We start from the raw sequence: 18,854 nt of genomic DNA on the forward strand, positions 1-18,854 counted from the left end.
CTGTCCTCCCCGAGTACCCTCCACTGTTCCTCCATGAACCTGATCACCCCACCTTTTGTCCTCCGCTCCTCCAGGTACACACCCCCAATGCCTTTGCTGCCATCCCCTCAAAAGAATCAACCTTGCCAGTGCTGAGCTTGGAGCCAAACTTCCATTCCAATGTCGGCATTCATTTTGCCAATGGGTTAGAGGGAAAAACACTGACCCGAGACTCAACTGCACAAAGCCAACTGTTGCACGTCATGCTGAAACAAACGCGAACCGGGTGGCATGGGAATAGCGCTCGCTATTAATGCGGCAGGTAGGATTTAATTGCAACTAAGTGTAGGGTAATGCGTATTCATGGCATGTAAATGAAGGCAAAGCTGCAATCTAGCACTGTGTGGGGAGGAACCCTGGAATGCCACAAACATGCAGACTTAATTCCAGGAAAAATCCTACTATTGGGAATCCCATAAAACACCTCCTGCCTAATTAAATCACCCCGCCCGCCACCAAATCCATTCTTGCACAGCCCATAAAATATCTTCCCAATCAGATGGATGTAAAAGATCCCCTGGCACTATCTGCAGAGCAGCAAAGGAATTCTCCCTGGTGTCCTGGCCAATATTTACACCTCAACCAAAACCTCCTCGGCATTTATCTTAGTGCAGTGTCTGTTGTGTCTGCCTATCAAATAACAGTGACTACATTTCGAAAAGTAATTCATTTGCTGTAAAGCGTTTGGGATATCCTAAGGTTGTGAAAGAAAGGGTGGCACAGTGGTTAGCACCGCAGCCTCACAGCTCCAGCGACCCGGGTTCAATTCTGGGTACTGCCTGTGTGGAGTTTGCAAGTTCTCCCTGTGTCTGCGTGGGTTTCCTCCAGGTGCTCCGGTTTCCTCCCACATGCCAAAGATTGGTTAATTGGACATTATAAATTGCCCCTAGTATAGGTAGGTGGTAGGGAAATAGATAGGGACAGGTGGGGATGTGGTAGGAATGTGGAATTAGTGTAGGATTAGTATAAATGGGTGGTTGATGGTCGGCACAGACTCGGTGGGCCGAAGGGCCTGTTTCAGTGCTGTATCTCTAAAATCTAAAACTGAAACTATAGTGTAGAAAAGTTTAGTTTTACAGTTATTGTACAGCAAGATATTAAAACTTGCACAATGATGCTTAAGTCTCTGGAGCATGACTTGAATTCACAACCTCCTGGCTGCAAGATGAGAGTTATACCATTTGAACCTAGGCTGACAGTACAGATTGAGGCCCCATATTGTGTCTTCTTCATAGTGCCAATCTGCACTGCAATCTGGTGAAAATCTTACCATCTGTGTTGTGATCATTTGGAATTGTACAGTTGCTTCTTCTGCCGCAGGCCCCTGCAGCAGCATCAGCACCTCCTTATCCAGCGTCTCTTCGAAGGGTGTTGTATTGCATTCGGAGACTCTTGACAATTCAGCACTATTCATCTTAAAAAGAAAGATGCACAAAACACCAAAAACTTTTCAGCTATTTAAAAAAACATTCCTAAAATAACTTGACATGATGTTTCAAAAAACAATGCATGATCCATTGTCTTGCAATAGAGCATTCAAATTCAATTGGTAGTCAGCAAAAGCCTAATTCAAAAGCTATTTTAAAACTTTGATTATAACATTGAATTTAGTGCAAATTTTGATCTTCAAGTTTGAAAAGAAGTCTGCACATTATGTAACAAATGTGAAAGTGTCAACTGAAAATAACCCAGGTTTACATATATAGTAGTAATAAACATTCCTGGTACCAGATGCATTATAGTGTTACGTAGTGTAAAGCTCTGCTCTTTCCAATACGGCCCGTTAGCAGAAGCTCATTATTGGCCACATTGGGAATTTTTTCCCTCTTACAAGTCTGTTAAAAGGAAGATTTTCTCTCTCCAAGTTTCCTGTAGTATAAATCTACCAAGGCGAAACTTTGTAGGAAATCCCAACTACATCCAACAGTATTCATAGAATGTTCCAGCACAGAAGATTGCTATTTGGCCCTCGTACCCAAGTCAGTTCTTTGAACCCATTCCTCTTGCCAATTCCCCAAAGCCCTGCAAATCTTTCCTTTTCAAGTACTCATCCAGCTCCCTTTTGAATCTTACTATTGAATCTGCTTCCACCACCCTTTCAGGCAGTGCAATCCAGATCACAACGACACTCTGTGTAATATATTCATTAGCGAAGTTCTTCAAATCCACATCAAGGCTCTTTAATCAACATACCTCAAAAACATGTTGAGCATTTAACAGTTCCGACTGCAAGGAGCTTGGTGCCCTGATTATGTTGGGTCCATCTTGGGGCATTGCTGGCAAATTAATGCACTCACTATGAATAAATAGAATCACAATGTTACGGGAAGTAGATGGAGATACTTCCAACCTGCTTTCAATGTAATTTACTGAATACTCTGGATTATTACTCACGAAGCTAGCTCCTGTTGCAATTGAAGTTGATTTTCTAAATTTGTCTTCTCCATTCGCAAGGCCTAGAATGTTTCAAGGCAGGAATTTAGACTGGATTTTGTTTGTTTTTTGTTTAGGTATTATAAATGGGATCTTACCTCTATCACCAAGGAATATTCAACAATGGAATGCTTAAGTTCCTCAATATGATTATCCCTCTGAAAAGAAAGGAGGCACTTTTTAAAATACACCAAGTAAACACATTCCCTGCTCAGTAGAGAGGCAAATGGAAAAGGGGGATAAAGTTGAAAATATAGTGACTTTATCAGGCCCTTGCACTGCGTGGACCCCAGCTATAATTCAGTTTATCTGTTAGCATCTTTATTTAGTCAAAATCACAAGAAATTTGGCCAACCAAAGTATGGTTTTCCTTATTCTTTGAATAACTGACTCATATACAACGCATTTTTAAATGAAATCTTAAAACTATAGTTGACATTTCAAAAGGTTCTCCTTAATTCTAGGTGGCAGAAACTTAGAAGTGGCTGGTCAAGGACACAAACGTCTCAATTTTTTTGACACTGCTTTTGGCGATATTTGTGTAATTAGTGCAGCGGAGGACAATTCCGTAATTTGGGACCCCAGAGGAGATCCTGCTGCATGATTTCATCATCAAAGCCACTATCCAAAAGGAAACAGAATTCATGAGGGCAAAGTTTAAACAGCCCGAGGAAATCTGCCAGGATAAGATCAGTCAACATTTCATTATATCATGTCAACTGCCCAATTCTGCATAATAAGAGTTTCCTCCTAACTTGGCAAACTATGACTTGAGGCTGTCAAACCCTCAGGAAACTGCTCATTCTAAGCTACACATGCATGTCCGTATGGCAGTGGGGTGACTGGCAGCGTTAGGACTGTACACCCCAAGCTAGTTAAGGGGCGAGAGCTGATTCAATGATGGGTTTAATAATTGAGGCAAATCAATCTCTTTTATCGAAGAGGAGTCCAAACAGAACCATTGCACGAGGTGGAAGGTGTGGTTGGGAGGGTGCTGCTGAAAGGCAAACACTACTCCCGAGTAGGTTAGACATGGGATTAGACAAGCAATTTATTTTTTAAACAAGGCTTAGATGGAGAATAAATGAGTTGTTGAACACAAAATAAACAGAGATGACCAGACACATCATTTTAAAAAGCCGGAATATTTACGCCAATCTGTGTGAAAGCAGCTCGATTCAAGAGACTTTGCTGGACAAATTTGAAACACGAAGTTTTACAAACACTACTTTGCAAAAACAAAAACCACACACAGACCTCAAGTAAAACTGCATCTTTATTGTGCGCCAGGTTGCAGAGGTCAGTTAACTGCATCTGAGAAAGGCAAAAGAATAGATTCAAGTTTTTCTCAATGGGACCTGGAAAATATTGCATCTTGTTGCAGCTAATGATACCAACAAAATTAATTTAATTCCTATACCCAGTAACATATTGCCTGAAACCTGTATAATCTGCTCCCATTTTAGGTATGTGTTCTAAAACACTTCTAAATGACCAACCACACAGACGTGAAAGTACATCTCTTAAGCTTTACATTGACATCAAAAAGGCTTTGATGAACAACACTGGGGTACGTTTTCTGCTTTGGATGAGATTGGAAAATTGTGTCTGAAATGCATTGGTCAGGACAGGCTTCAGGTTTCTGCTAAAATCATTTGCATAATCAAATATTAACACTGCCAGATTGCACAAGAGTCGTGACCTGACGCAATTTTATTAATGCAGCTGAAAATGGGTTTATCACCAAAAATAAGCATTTTTCACAAGGTTATCCAGGCCTCTACCTGTGAATAAACGATTTAAAAATCACTGAAAACTATATTTTTAAAAAAAAGATACGATCCATTTAATAAAAGCAAAATATTGCTGATACTGGAAATCAAATAAAAGTAAGTGCTGGAAATTTTCCCAGTTCTGATGAAAGATCATCAATCTGAAACGTTAACTCTCTCGCTCTCTCTCTACAGAGGAGCATTTTCAGCACTTTTATTTTAATGGAACTATTAAATGGATCATTGGTGTACATTAGAGTAAATTAAATATTTTAATATGCAAAAACTTAAAAAGTGCCTGCTCGTCTACAAAAATAAGTGCAATTTGAAGAGCCTTCCCAAAGCAGTGTAACTGGTGGAATCGGACAATTTTGACCTGGGGGCAGTTTTGTGAGAGGTGCTTGATTCGGGCGAATTGAATCCTGAACCATAGTAAAAGATCTCGGAAATCACAAATGTAAAATTTCTTAATCTTTTGCACTAGTTCAGCAGATTTTGCCCTGGTATGACTAGTGCAGACTTGATCCCACTATGATTAGCCTGCGTGAACATGTGAACTGCAAACAGAATCTACACTAAACCCAGTCTGGGATGTTCCAGTGTTAGTCAACCATTGAAGGGTGAAGGACTTGTGACTGGGAAGAAAGAACTGTGGCAACAGGCTGCTTGCTTTGCTCTGCCAGTTAGGGAAAGCTTGCTTGGAATCAGTGAGGGATAAATTTCAGTGCAGCACCCATGCAACTGAACTAAAGCCAGCCGGATGCCATCTGTTGGAGTAGAAAGGGGAGATGAAACCTGGACACAAAGGTACTTTGGGCTGCCAGGCATGTTTGGGGCGAGGGAATGGGGAGCTAGTTGATTATATATATCATTGCCTGTGTATAGAGCAGTTAAACCAATCCTCTCCCCCATGATTTAGATTTGATCACCATAAAGATGACAATCTGGAGAACTCCATTTTTTTTGTGTGTTTCATGGGATATGAGTGTCCATGGCAAGGCCAGCATTTGTTGCCCATCCCTAATTGCCCTTGACAAGGTTAGGTGAAACCTCACTGACCTCCAGTCCAGCTTCAGGATAATTAGGAGAGTTAGTGAGTATTGCAGGTTTATTCTTTCTGTACTAAAAAGAGGTGCAGTCTCCACAATCAAGTGAAACCTGCTGTGTTTATTGTCCACTACCGTTTGCTTCTGAAACTTGTAACAATATAATTTCAGCCTGTAGGTCAAGTGGTACAGTCCAGTATGATTATTCACCACTACCCAAAGACAAGAAGAATAGGAGGGCTTGCATTAATTCAGTGATCTAATTACGAGAGTGTCTTCTGACTGACTCCAGTGCAAAGCTACGTGACCAGATATCGCATATAAAATCACAAACTAATTCTTGGGGATGGAGGATGCACGAGAATGACTTTGGTGCTGACTACATGAGAAATGTTTTGCGAAGCACTAAAAAAGTAGTCCTGGCCAATATTTGTCCCTCAACCATCACAATAGCAAATTTTTCTGTTAATGTCATTTTATTTCCCTTTATCAAGATTCTGATCTGTTATAAGCAAAATCACAGACACCCAGATTTATTTTGCTCTTCCTCCACCCAATCCAGGACTGAAATACTAGTTATTACAATGTGACAATGCACATGCATTTGGGCACCTGTCAATCTTCATGCTACTGTACCAACTTTGGATTTTAGAAGAGCACTACAATTAAAACCTAAAATCAAACCATTATTCAGTCTTGAAACCTTGAAGACAGCCTTTGAATTTTTATTAGCCACATGTTAATTCTTGAAAGTATAATTTTCCTACAAAAGGTGAACAGTGATGGACAATCCAGTGTCTAAAGCACTTCACACAAAGGATAGTAGAAATATGAAACTTTCCCCACGCTACCCAGCACTTACCCCTCCAAAAACAGGTTGAAGCTAGGTCTTAAAATTTCAAAACTGAGGTGGATAGATTTTTGTTAGACAAGGATATTAATGGATATGGAGCCAAGGCAGGTTAAATAAAGTTGCAATACAGATCAGCCATGACCTAGCGCAATGGTAGAACAGGCTTGAGGGACTAAATGGCTTACTCCTGCTCCTATGTTCAGTGGATAGATTGTACTAAGGTTTTAAAGGAGAAGGTTTTTAAGGTCATAAGAACTAGGAGCAGGAGTAGGCAATTCAACCCCGCAAGCCTGCTCCGCCATTCAACACGATCACGGCTGATCTCATCTCAGCCTCAACTCCACTTTCCTGCCTCTTCTCCAAAACCCTTCAACCCATTTCTAATTAAAAATATGTCTACCTCCTCCTTAAATTTACTCAATGTCCCGGCATCCACCGCACTCTGGGGTAGTGAATTCCACAGACTCACGACCCTTTGAGAGAAGTAATTTCTCCTCATCTCTGTTTTAAATCTGCTACCCCTTATCCTAAAACTATGACCTCTTGTTCGAGATTGCCCCACCAGAGGAAACATCCTCTCTACGTCTACTTTGTCAATCCCCTTAATCATCTTATATACCTCAATTAGATCTCCTCTCATTCTTCTAAACTCTAGACAGTAAAGGCCTAAACTGAATGCAGGTTCTTATGCAGCAAGAAGTCAAACGCTATTCGCCAAGAAACTATAAACAGCAGATTCTCCAATTCAGAGCTCAATTAAGTAACGTACCTGAAGTTCAGCTTTATCATCACAGAGCACAGCAAACCTCTTCTGAAGGGAGTCAATGTCTACGGCATTTCTTAGATTCTGAAACAAAGGGCCAGAATATCATTAAGAACAATTATTTTTCCAATTGGAAAAAATCAAAAGTAGCTAAGGTTTTGTGACATTAATCTGACAAACCAACAAATAGTTATAATATGTCCAATGACATGCAATATCCCAAGGGTGTAGGCAATGCTGTTAAGGCCAACATTTATTGCCTATCCCTAGTAAAACTGAGTGGCTTGTTCAACCACTTCAAACAGCAATTAAGAGGCAACTGCACTGGTGTGGAACTGGAGTCATGTCTAGCCCAGACTGGAAAGGACAACAGCGAACCAGTTGGGTTTTTATGACAATCCAACAGCTTTTTCACTTTGAAAGAAGAAAAATATAATACTAGCTTTTTAAAAAAAAATACTGAAGTCAAATTTTCATATTCTCTGAATTATTAGTTGCCTAACAGCTACACCCATGGGCCAGTATGGCCCAGTTCATGCCTGTTATTCACATGGTTAAGTTTTGAAATTCTGCTCGGTGGTGGGACGAGGAAGAACGCGAGAGAAATAGTGCGAGACCTCACAGGAAGATGAGAAAGACCATAAAGCTCTAATCTCAAATGATTGTAAATGGTACTTGCAACAGCCTTGGGGCAGCTTGCTGAACCACCTTCTTTAAAATGAAAATTCACTTCAGTTCCACAGATAATTTTTTCTTTTTGCTAGGAATTAAAGCTCCATGCAGGAGGGGAAATAATGAATCTCACTGATTCATGGTTTTTAAACAAGAGACAATCCCCAGAATTGATCCCCAAAATACTGATTAGAAAGTCTCAGAATCCCATGGAATAAAAGTGGAATTCGACTTATTTAGTCTCAGTAATTCAATGGCCCTGGCAATAATCTAGTTAGTACCTTTTTTTTTAAAAAAAAAGCACATTATCCATTATCTGGCTTTCATACAGAACAGATTGATGCATACAATGCAATACATCCATGCCAACTTCATTTGTTGTTTGAACACGAGCCAAGCTGTGCATTTGCGAAATCAGGATCTCCAATTAAGCAACCAAATGTATTACCTTCCAAACAAATTAGTGTGATTTCAAAATACTACAAAATGGAGGTGCAGGATGAGCAGTTTAGTGAGTTAGTCACTGCCCCATCGTCTCTGGGACTTGGGTTCAAATCCAACCTAGATTCTTTAAATTTATTATTCATTCTTGGGATGTAGATGTTGCTGGCAAGGTTGGCAATTGTTGCCCACTTGTATTTCCCTTGGAAAGGTGGTGGTGAGCCACCTTCTTGAACTGCTGCAGGCCATGTAGTGATAGTTCTCCCACAGTGCCACTCTTAGGTAGGGAGTTCCAGTTGTTTTTAAACCAGTGACGATGAGGGAACAGCATTATATTCCCAAGTCAACATGGTGTGTGGCTTAGAGGGAAACTTAGAGTCGATGATGCTCCCATACACCTGCTGCTCTTGTCCTTCGAGGTGGTGGGTATTGTGGGTTTGGAAGTTGTTGCTAATTTTCATTAGTGGAATGAAAATATTCCTTCCTCCCAACAATAATCTGGGCTCAAATGTAATCAGAGTCTGGCAGATTAATCCACAGTAAATTGAGTAGTCAAAGGTTAAATTTATTTTAGTTCATGTGATTACTATAGTTTCTGATGCAGAAATAACCCAATTTATATCTGAAGATACTCATAAGTGCACTCAATTGGTGTGCCCCTGACTACTGCCAATTATTGGTGTTCAGCTCATACTAGAGTTCATCCCTTTCCATCATCCTAAAGACTCCAGGGACATCCACCCACTTTTACTGGCGTTCAAGCAATTAAACTGGAAAGGGCAGGAGCTATGTTCTCGTACCAGAGACCCTTGAGGCTTCTTTGGTCAGATAGGGATGTGTTTGAAAATGATACCATTACCAACACGTCATCTTCAACATACTGGAAATCTTTTAGCAGCATATCTGAAATAAAAGCCAGCTTATCGTCTGATTCTTATCCAGAGAATCAAATGTGACTGCATGCAACTGCAGCAAGTATTTGGAAGTTTATCTGGGAGCAAAATGGTTAGAAGGATTCCCAGAGGACATTTGGCCCACTCTTCTGCACCAAGTGGCACACCAGAGATGCTATATGCCAGAAAGCCTTCCCGCCCCATCACCAATTGAGGCCCTTATGCAGGCAATTAATGGCCAATTAAGGGCCTCAATCCCCCACTGCCATTAGCTGAGCAGTGGGCAGGCCTGTCACCACAGGGGAAGCATAGCAAGAAAAATAGTGTGGGTTGCTTGCTGGCTCTGGGGGAGGGGGAGGGTGGTTGGGGTTCCTCGTTAAAAGACACTTAGTGCCTGAATGAGGGACCCAGCATCGGGGAGGTTGGGGGGGAGGGGGGAGGTTGGGGGGGGGAGGGGGTGGCAGAGGGCAAGGGGTAGGGAACCTGCTGAGAGCCACCCCCTGCCCTTGCTGCCAACCCCCCACTTCCCCACAGCTCCTCCAGCCCTGACCTACTTGTGGCCTCAGTCCAGCGCCACTCCTGGGCCTCACGTGGGTGCTCCACCGGAAGCAGCCACCACCTCTGTGGTGGCGCTGCTCCGTTAAACAGCTGCCTGACTGATTGGCCAGCAGCTCAGGAGGGTGGGACTTCGGTCACCTGGGTCCTTGATCCCCTGAAAGGCCCGCTGCTGTCCAGTTAATTGGCACTGGATTCGGCGGGGCTCCCACACAAGGGGTGACGCAGGGGTCTCAGCGATGCTTTTGCTGGAGGTCAAGATCCCTGTCATCGGATAAAATCCCAGCCACTGTCTCCTTAAGTAAAACCCCAATTAATGCCCTCCACCGGCATTTAAACACAACTGATATACGATTAGCAAGGGATTCTGCAGCAAAGTTTACAAATGTCCATTAGGTTGGCTTTGGCCAGAGGAGCATGGTGGCATCCATTCCAAAATGGTTGTCGTTAAGTCAACTGATAGTTCCACTTCAGACGGTGGTGCTTCTCATTAACAAGCTAGGGTTGTGTCTCAATCCTCAATTGGATTATGAAAAATCTCCCTTTTGGAGATGGTACAAGTTCAACGTGCACAGATCCTCCACCATTGAAGATGATTATTCCTTCACCAACACAGAGCATAAGGAGGTCCCATGGAAACATTTTGAATACCCATCATTACCATACTGTTGCTGGTATCTGCAACAGAATAGAAACCAGCACACAAAAGTTCTGTAAATGAATTGCCAGTTCCACAACTTGGGATTGATTTAACTCTGACTTTTTTCCATCAGCAGTAATTGGATTTTGGAAAGCATGGAAAGGACCCTGTGCACCACACTTTAATGAGGATAAAAGACATGGTCGCTGTGATGACCAGTTTCACACTTCCACTCATAAGTTGATAATTTGGTGTTCACTTCAAATTTTGGTTGCTGCCACCATCAGTATTCAGCTTCACGTACGCAAGTTACTGAAGATTAGTATAAAAATGGTCCACTAAAAGCAAAGGAATTTGCAATCCACTGACAAAAGGTCTGAACTTATTAGATAGACATTGTTGACACAGGCATGATGGGCCAAATGGCCTCTTTCAGTACTGTAAAATTCCAGGACTCTATAAAAGGAGAATTGGGGCGAAGTTTGTTTATTATTCTCTGTATTGAAGGGATAGAGGGTTCTCTAAATTGCTGAAATGCTGTACTTTAATAAGCCTGCTCTGTTCTACACTGGCCAAGTCATGGTCTAATTGAATGTTTATTGTAATCTTTCTGAAGTCTAGAAGGATGGAACCATACCCAGTAACCTAAATACCAAGTCAAGCATCCCTATTCGACCACTGGGCTCCCAATATTGCCAACTATTGACCTTAAATCTCATTCCATCCCAGTAGTAAGGGCAGGCTTACAGGTGTGGTCTCCAGCATGTCACGTGCTCACCAGCAGAATAAAAAAAAAACAGTAACTACAACTTCATATGGCCTTGTTGTACATATCTACCCAAAAAGAGACACATTGTAAATGTGCGCAATACTCTAAAGCATTCAAGAAAGGCAGTGAGATGACAAACCTCTTCCTGGAGCGAGGCAATCTTCTGAATTAGGGATTGATTGTCCTTTGCCTGAAAAGAACACAAAAATTGGATGTCACACATTCAATCGTGGACACTGTTCAGACTTGACGACTATCTAGTGAGATTTATTCAATGCAAGATTTACCTCTTGCTTATTCTGAAGGATAAGCCTTTCATTGCTCTCTTGTAAAGTACAGATGTGAGTCTTCAAATCCTCCAGGTCTTCTTTCAAAGATTTTTCTATTAAAATGGACAGCTGAGCACTGTGAAGATAAAAAGTAATTCAGGATTGCTGGATTGTAAGCAAGGCCAATATCATAGTATCCCAGAATATTCAAGGGTAGACCACGTTTGTTTGATGCAAAATATCAAGAAAAGGACTGTATAAATATTTGAGGGTAGCGAAAATAAATCAGGGGAAACCAAACCCATAATCCTCATTTCCCCTCCCACAGTGGTTGTGCCCATTGCATTGAGCACTATAATGACCAAAAAGCACACACTCCTGAGGAGGTAGATGGATTTATTTTTGACATATCAGGGGGTTGAGGGCAATGAGGAGCTGGCATGAAAGAGGAGTTGAGGTCTGGGGCAGATCAGGCATGATCTTATTGAATGGCAGGGTAGGCTTGAGGGGCCGAATGGCCTACTCCTGCTCCTGTTTATGTTCTTACGTTCTCCTTATCCAACAGAAATTTAAGTGACATTAGCAACAAAAAGGGTCAAGCTTGGCTCAGTGGTCGCTCTCTTGTCTTGGATTTAGTGGGTCATGGGTTGATGCCCCACTCCAGTCTCGAGCTCAATCTAGGCTGACTCTCCAATGCAGTACCCAGGGAGCGCTGTATTAGAGGTGCTGTCTTTCAGATGAGATGTTAAACGACTAGCCCTCTCAGGTGGGCATAGAAAATCCCACTGCATTACTTCAAAGAAGAGCAGGGAGTTCTCCCCCAGTATCATGGCCAATATGTATCCTTCAACCAACACTGAAAAATGATCAGATTATCTGATTATTTTATTGCTGCTTGAGGGAGCTTGCTGTGCACAAATTGGCTGCCACATTTCCTACATTGCAATAGTGACTATGCTTCAACAGTACTTCATTGGCTATAAAGCTCTTTGGGACATCCCTAGGTCATGAAAGACACCATATTAATACAATTTATTCCTATTTTTAAAAAGTGAGCTTACTACCCGTTATAGCAGCACCATTTAAAACCATAAGATGGAATAGATAAGTTATACTCTTAATACTGGAGTAAATCTGCCAGTGGAAGTTGGAAAACTTGTTCTTGTAATATTGCTGTAGCTGACCCACCGCCACCATTTATATAGCACCTTTAACGTAGTAAAATATCCCAAGATACGTCACAGGAGTAGCAAACAAAATAGGATGTTAGAACAAATGAGGGGTAAATTTTATGGAACGTCTTAGAGGAAAAAAAATAAAGAGGTGGAAAGGTTTAGCAAGACAATTCCAGAGCTTAGGGATTTGGCAGCTGAAGGCTTGGCCGCTAATGGTGGAGTGGCTAGAATCGAGGACGCGTGAAGAGGAGTGCAGATATCAGAGGGTTCCCGAGTCTTGGAGGTTACAGAGATAAAGAGGGATTTGAAAGCAAGGATCAAAATTTTAAAATCAAGGTTTTGCTAACCAGTAACCAATATTGGTCAGTGAGCACAGGGATGACGGGTGAACAGGAGTTAGGGTTAGGGTACGGGCAGGAGAATCTTGGATGATCAAATTTAATGGAGGGTAGAAGATTGGAGGCTGGTTGGGAGTGTGTTGCAATAGTCAGCGCAGCAGTAAATTATTGAACAGCCTTCGAGGAAGATACTTTGGACACTCTGGAATATAATGGCAGATTTTAAAAAAGGCTGACTTCTTACTTTTTCACCTGACTGAAGAGCTCCTCGTTTTCCTCAATTAATCGGTTGTTACTTTCTTCTGTGGCATCCACTGCCAGTCTTAACTTCAGATTCTGCTCCTGAAGTTTTTGGTGGTTGTATTGGAGGTCAGCAATACAAGATATTAAATCAGATGTCTCCCTGCATTTGAAAGAGCAGAGTTCAATTTTATAAAATGAGATAACTCTTATTCATTTAACTAGTATATAACCTGCTTTTTTTTTTATATTCATTCCTCAAACTTGGGGATGGCTGGTAAGGGCTGCACTTATTACCCAATCCTAGATGCCCTGAGGAGGTGGTGGTGAGCTGTCATCTTGAACCTCTGCAGCAGTTTGATGCAATCCAGTGGCTTGAATGGCCACTAGAGGGCAGTTAAGAGCTAGCCACGTTTGTGTGGGACAGGAGTGATATATAGGCTTAACTGAGTAAGGAGAGTAGGTTCCCTTCCCTGAAGGACATTAATGAATCACTCGACTTTTTACAACAAACTGACAGCTTCATGGTCACTTTTCCTGATGCAGCTAGTTACCTCTAATTTAAAAAAATTAGAGCACATCACATACATTTATACAGTATAGACTCAGTAGCCATCCCCGTTATTTAAAGGCATCATCTTACAAGGGGACAATTCTATCAGTGCAATTTTGACTATTTTGGTTTAGTGAATCTCTCAGACTCCAATTCTGTGCCTTTTTCCATATCCCTAAGTAGCCCCCTTGCTAAGTATCTAACTCCCTTTTAAACAAGTTTATTTTTCATTTATGGCCCCCTGAACCAATGTGTTCCAGATTGCCACAAAACCTAAAAAAAAAGGCATATTTCAAATTCTGAGCTTCTGGAATACTCAGCTAAAGTTGGTAGTCAGCCCCTATAAAGTCCCTTCAAGATTTTTGAACAGCCAACTCAGAGCACCCTTTGGCATGCAAGGGATATAATCCAAGCTCTCAGTCTCTGGTTGTAGCTTAATTCCTTCATCCCAAGAAACATTCCAGTGAATTATCTCAGGCACCAGTGTAAACATCACAAGGTGGAACACCCAAAATGGAGCACAATATTGCAAAGTAAGTGTCATTGATGATCTTTACAATAGAACCATCACCTGCATGTTTTTTTATTTTGTGCCTTGTGGTGAAAGCCAGCATCAATTTGGCCATTTTCATCGTTTTTGCATCTGCAAGCTAGTTTTTGGAGACTTCTTCCCTTTATCATCCACAGCCCTTAGCAATTCCCCATTTAAATTGTAACCTTATTGGCCATTCGCATACCCAAAAGAATATGACCTCACACTTGGTTAGAATAAACTGTATCCGCTGTTCCTCGGCCCATCCATGGAAACACGTAGATACTATTTTAACAAAAGGTTTAAGGTGGTAAACGTGCTGACTCCAAGCTATTTTGTTTTCCTTTCTCCAAGCCCAGCAGCAGTGCACCAATTTCACCAAAACTCTGTTCGTGCTGGCAGTTCAAACAAGCTGCTTTTATAATTTCATCTCACTTTAGATTACGTGCATGCCTCCTAGTCTGAATTACACAAACTTTTAAAACGTGCTCCCTTCATTATGGCTGCACAAGGATACCCGGCCACCATTACATTCAAGGACCCCCTCCCATTGCCCCACCTCCAGGCCAAACTAGCTCCGAGAAACCAAGACCAAACAGGTTGCCTCAAATCCTTGATCCCAAATGTTCCCAATGCAAACACAAACACTCCAAGAAACTGTGCAATCAAAATGCCAAACACCTTTTCTTTAAAAAAAAAATGTGGACTTAATAGTACAAAAAAAAATCATCGAACCGTTACAGCACAGAAGGCCATTCGACCCATCATGTCTGTGCTGGCCCTCCCAAGAAGCAATTCACGTACTGCCACTCCCCACAAACCTCCTTTTCAGATATTTAGAAAATGTAGAAACAGTTACAGCACAGAAGGAGGCCATTCTGCCCATCATGTCTACACCTACTGAAAAACAAACTGCCCAGTCTAATCTCATTTTCCAGCACTTGGAATCATCTGGAATAATAAGGGAGCTATTTGCCCATTTGTAATTTAGAACAGGATGCACATTTGAAAACGATCTTCAAATTGCCACCAAAATGCAGGAACAAGGATTCAGAGAAGGTGATGGTGGCCTTTCATCTGTATCCGTGTGGTGGACATACTCCCGCAAAGCTTTCAAAATGGACTTCCAGGATTTTGGACCCAGCAACAATGAAGGATTGGTTATACGTGCATGGATGGTGTGCGGCTTGGAGGGAACTTGGAGCTGGTGGTGTTCCCATATACCTGCTGCCCTTGGCCTTCTAGATGTATGTCATGGGTTTGGGAGGTGCTGCTGCAGAAGCCTTAATGAGTTGCTGGAGTGCATCTTGTACATATTGCATACTGTAGCCACAGTGCACTAGTGGTGGAAGGAGTAAATTTTCTTTGCTCTGTGCAGACTGCACCATTGCTGCTACCTGTAATGCTGAGACCATAACCAGAAGGGAAGTAACCTGCAGAAATGCAAGGTTTGCAATAAGTAACCTGTCCTCTGAAGCTGCATCTCCAAATAGAGATTCCAATGGGTGCCGCTCATGCAGGTACATGTATTCATTCTTCCTACTTTATGTCCAAACAGATCAACACTTCTGCATTAAAAACAGATAACACTACAATTTCTCAGCAGGTCTGGAAACATCTTTGGAGACAGAAAGAGAGTTACACTTCAGGTCAATGGCCCTTCAGTTCTGATGAAAGGGTCATCAGACTGAAACACTAACTCTTTCTTTCTCCACAAGTGCTTCCAGACCCGAGTATTTCCAGCACTTTGTGTTTATTTCAGATTGCCAGCATCTGCAGTATTTCTGCAGTTTAATTTTGCACAGGAGGCATCACCACCCAATACTACTTGTGGCAAAGACCAAGAAACAACACAAACACATTCTTACTTCATTACTAAGGTTTAGCATGTAGGAAATTAAGGAAATGCTACAGCAGTTAGAGACACTTCCTTCAGGAACAAGCTGCAATCAATAGTTGGAAATTGCTGCTCAAACAGCTAACTGCACCACTGAAGTATCAAGTCTGTAATTTTGGGAGCTCCACATGCAATATAAGGAGGCATTAACTGTGACACACACTGTAGTGTTTGATCAGTTTTGATTGCTTAAACCTGCGGGTGGAGCTAGAGAGCAGAAGTGGAATTGAGAGAAAGTTCTGGAAGCTTCCAGGAGACATTTTGGGAGGCATTTTAAAAGCGCGCCGTCAAAATAGGCGGCAGGCAGAAAAATTTGCGGCCCGCACACCTGGGCCCCATGTCGGGGAGCTGCCACGGCATTTCTTTCATCAACCCTCTCTGTTACTTCATCAAAAATTTCAATTAGATTAGTCAAGCATGATCTCCCTTTCACAAATCCCTCTGCTGGCTCTCCTTAACTAACTCAAACCTCTCCAAGTGCCCATTGATTTATTTTCTCCGATTGCTTCTAAAACTTTACCCACCACTGATGTTAAACTAACTGATTTGTAGTTGCTAGGACTGTCCTTATACCCTAACTTGAATATTTGCCACACTCCAATCCTCTGGCACCTCCCCCTCATCTAGGAAAGATTGGCAAGAACTTCCACTATCCCCATCCCCCACTTGCTTTAGCAACCTGGGATGCCAGCCATCCAGCCCAGGTGACTTGGCAATGCTGAGGATAGCCAGCCTTTTACTACCTCCCCCCTTTCAATTTTTACCCTATCCATTGCCTCTACTCTCTCCTCTTCTACCGATATTTTGTCAGATTCCACTTCCTTCGTGAACACTGCTACAAAGCACTCAGTAAGTACATTAGCCTTGCCTTTTGCCTCTAAGCATATATTACCCTCTTTGTTCCTAACAGGCCCACCCCACCTCTTATGACCCACTTATAATTTACATGCCAATTGAAGATTTCACTTTTATGTTGATTGCCATTCTAGTCTCATTCTCTTTGCCAGTCTAACTTTCCCCTTCATCTTCCCTCTCAACTTATTGCATTTGGCCTGGTTCTCACTTGAAGAATTCACCTGACATGCATCTTTTCTGTTTCACCATAATCTCTATCTCTCTCGTCATCCAAGGAGCCCTGTTATTGGTTGCCTTACCTTTCGCCCTTGTTGGAAAATATCTAAACTGTACCTGAAGCATCACTTCCTTAAAGATAGCCCATTGTTCCGATACAGCTCTTCCTGTCAGAGTTTGGTTCAATTCTACCCTGGCTAGATCCCTTCTCATCGCATTGAAATTAACCTTCTTCCAATCTAGACATTCTATCTCATTTTGTTCCATGCTTTTCTGCATTACTAGTCTAAACCTTATGATACGATGATCACTCTTACCCAAGTGCTCCCCAACAGACACTTGGTCCACCTCATTTCTCAGCACCAGATCCAGCAACATCTCTCTTCTAGTTGGGCTGAGAACTTGATCAAGGAAGTTCTCTTAACCACATTTCAGAAATTCCTCACCCTCCTTTCCCTTTACTCTAAAATTATCCCAAATCACTACTTGGATAATTAATGTCCCCCAATATCACCAATCTATAGTTCTTGCACATCTGATTTCTCTGCAGATTTTCTCCTCTCACTAATAGGAGGCCTGTAGAATACCCCCAGTAGTATGATGATACCATTTTTTGCTTCTCAACTCTAACCAAATGGATTCTGTCCTTGCCCCCTTCAAGGACATCATCCTTTTCCAACACTGCAATGTCTTCCTTAATCAATACTGCCACCCCACCTCTTTTCTCCTTCTCACTCTTCTTTATATCCTTGCATATTAAGTGCCCAGTCCTCGCAATTTTTAAGCCACGTTTCCCTTATGGCCACAACATCATATTCCCATACTGCTATTTATGTTTTTAGTAAGACTTTCATCTACCATGCTGAATCTGCCCCAACCCATTTCCATGTTGGGGCCTGATCCCATATGCATGGTGTGACCCCCAAAGGATTCACTCAAGCCAAGAGGAAACCCATCAATGCCAGGAGGTGAATATGGAGGTGCTTGCTATTGCTGGGACACAGCAGCAACACAGGAGCCAGTGAGGGACCCTAAAAAGACAGAAGCACCTCCCCATGCCCCCCGCACAAAGTTCAGAATCGCAGCCCCATAAAAAGCAAAGAGCTGAGACTTTAGCGGGTAAATATTCGGGGCCGGAGTTGGTGCGGTGCAGCAAGCGGGGTGGATGAGAAGGAAATCACCCAAGAATCCAAGCCACCATTATTTACATGCAGTGGTGGAGGACAGAGCAGACAGTGGCAGAATTGGAAGTTTAACTGTCTGAATTTTCCAATGCATGGGACAGAATGCCGATACGAAGCTTTGACCAGGTTTTAGACTCTACATAAATACACGTTGCTGGTGCTGCTAATTACAAAGATGGTTTCAGCCTTAGCTCAGTCGGAGCATGCTTCCCTGAGTCAGAGGTCTTGGCTGAATCCCTGCTCCACAGACTCTAGCACAAAATCTTGGCTGGCATTCCAGTGCAGTACTGAGGGAGGAAGTGGTTCAAGAGTTCACCTACCTAGGCTCAACTATCACCAGTAACCTGTCTCTAGATGCAGAAATCAACAAGCGCATGGGAAAGGCTTCCACTGCTATGTCCAGACTGGCCAAGAGAGTGTGGGAAAATGGCGCACTGACACGGAACACAAAAGTCCGAGTGTATCAAGCCTGTGTCCTCAGTACCTTGCTCTATGGCAGCGAGGCCTGGACAACGTATGTCAGCCAAGAGCGACGTCTCAATTCATTCCATCTTCGCTGCCTCCGGAGAATACTTGGCATCAGGTGGCAGGACCGTATCTCCAACACAGAAGTCCTCGAGGCGGCCAACATCCCCAGCTTCTACACACTACTGAGTCAGCGGCGCTTGAGATGGCTTGGCCATGTGAGCCGCATGGAAGATGGCAGGATCCCCAAAGAC

The 18,854-nt window shown here is 42.5% G+C and overlaps 1 protein-coding gene across 4 annotated transcripts in view; it reads right to left on the bottom strand.

The window, feature by feature from the left end:
* The window catches only part of lrmp (lymphoid-restricted membrane protein), a 146,269-nt gene that overhangs the window by 112,229 nt on the left and 15,186 nt on the right, over window positions 1–18,854 (bottom strand). For all 4 annotated transcript variants that reach the window (XM_068058877.1, XM_068058876.1, XM_068058878.1 and 1 more), the window contains exons 6-14: window positions 12,903–13,061; window positions 11,164–11,281; window positions 11,016–11,066; window positions 6,913–6,990; window positions 3,730–3,786; window positions 2,571–2,630; window positions 2,434–2,495; window positions 2,233–2,335; window positions 1,310–1,453 (exon numbers count right to left, since the gene is read on the bottom strand). In XM_068058877.1, coding sequence (XP_067914978.1) covers window positions 1,310–1,453; window positions 2,233–2,335; window positions 2,434–2,495; window positions 2,571–2,630; window positions 3,730–3,786; window positions 6,913–6,990; window positions 11,016–11,066; window positions 11,164–11,281; window positions 12,903–13,061 — 832 coding nt within the window. The remainder of the gene's footprint in view (window positions 1–1,309; window positions 1,454–2,232; window positions 2,336–2,433; window positions 2,496–2,570; window positions 2,631–3,729; window positions 3,787–6,912; window positions 6,991–11,015; window positions 11,067–11,163; window positions 11,282–12,902; window positions 13,062–18,854) is intronic.

Source organism: Heterodontus francisci, chromosome 27 (assembly GCF_036365525.1).
Source record: "Heterodontus francisci isolate sHetFra1 chromosome 27, sHetFra1.hap1, whole genome shotgun sequence".
Classification (NCBI taxonomy): Eukaryota; Metazoa; Chordata; class Chondrichthyes; order Heterodontiformes; family Heterodontidae; genus Heterodontus; species Heterodontus francisci.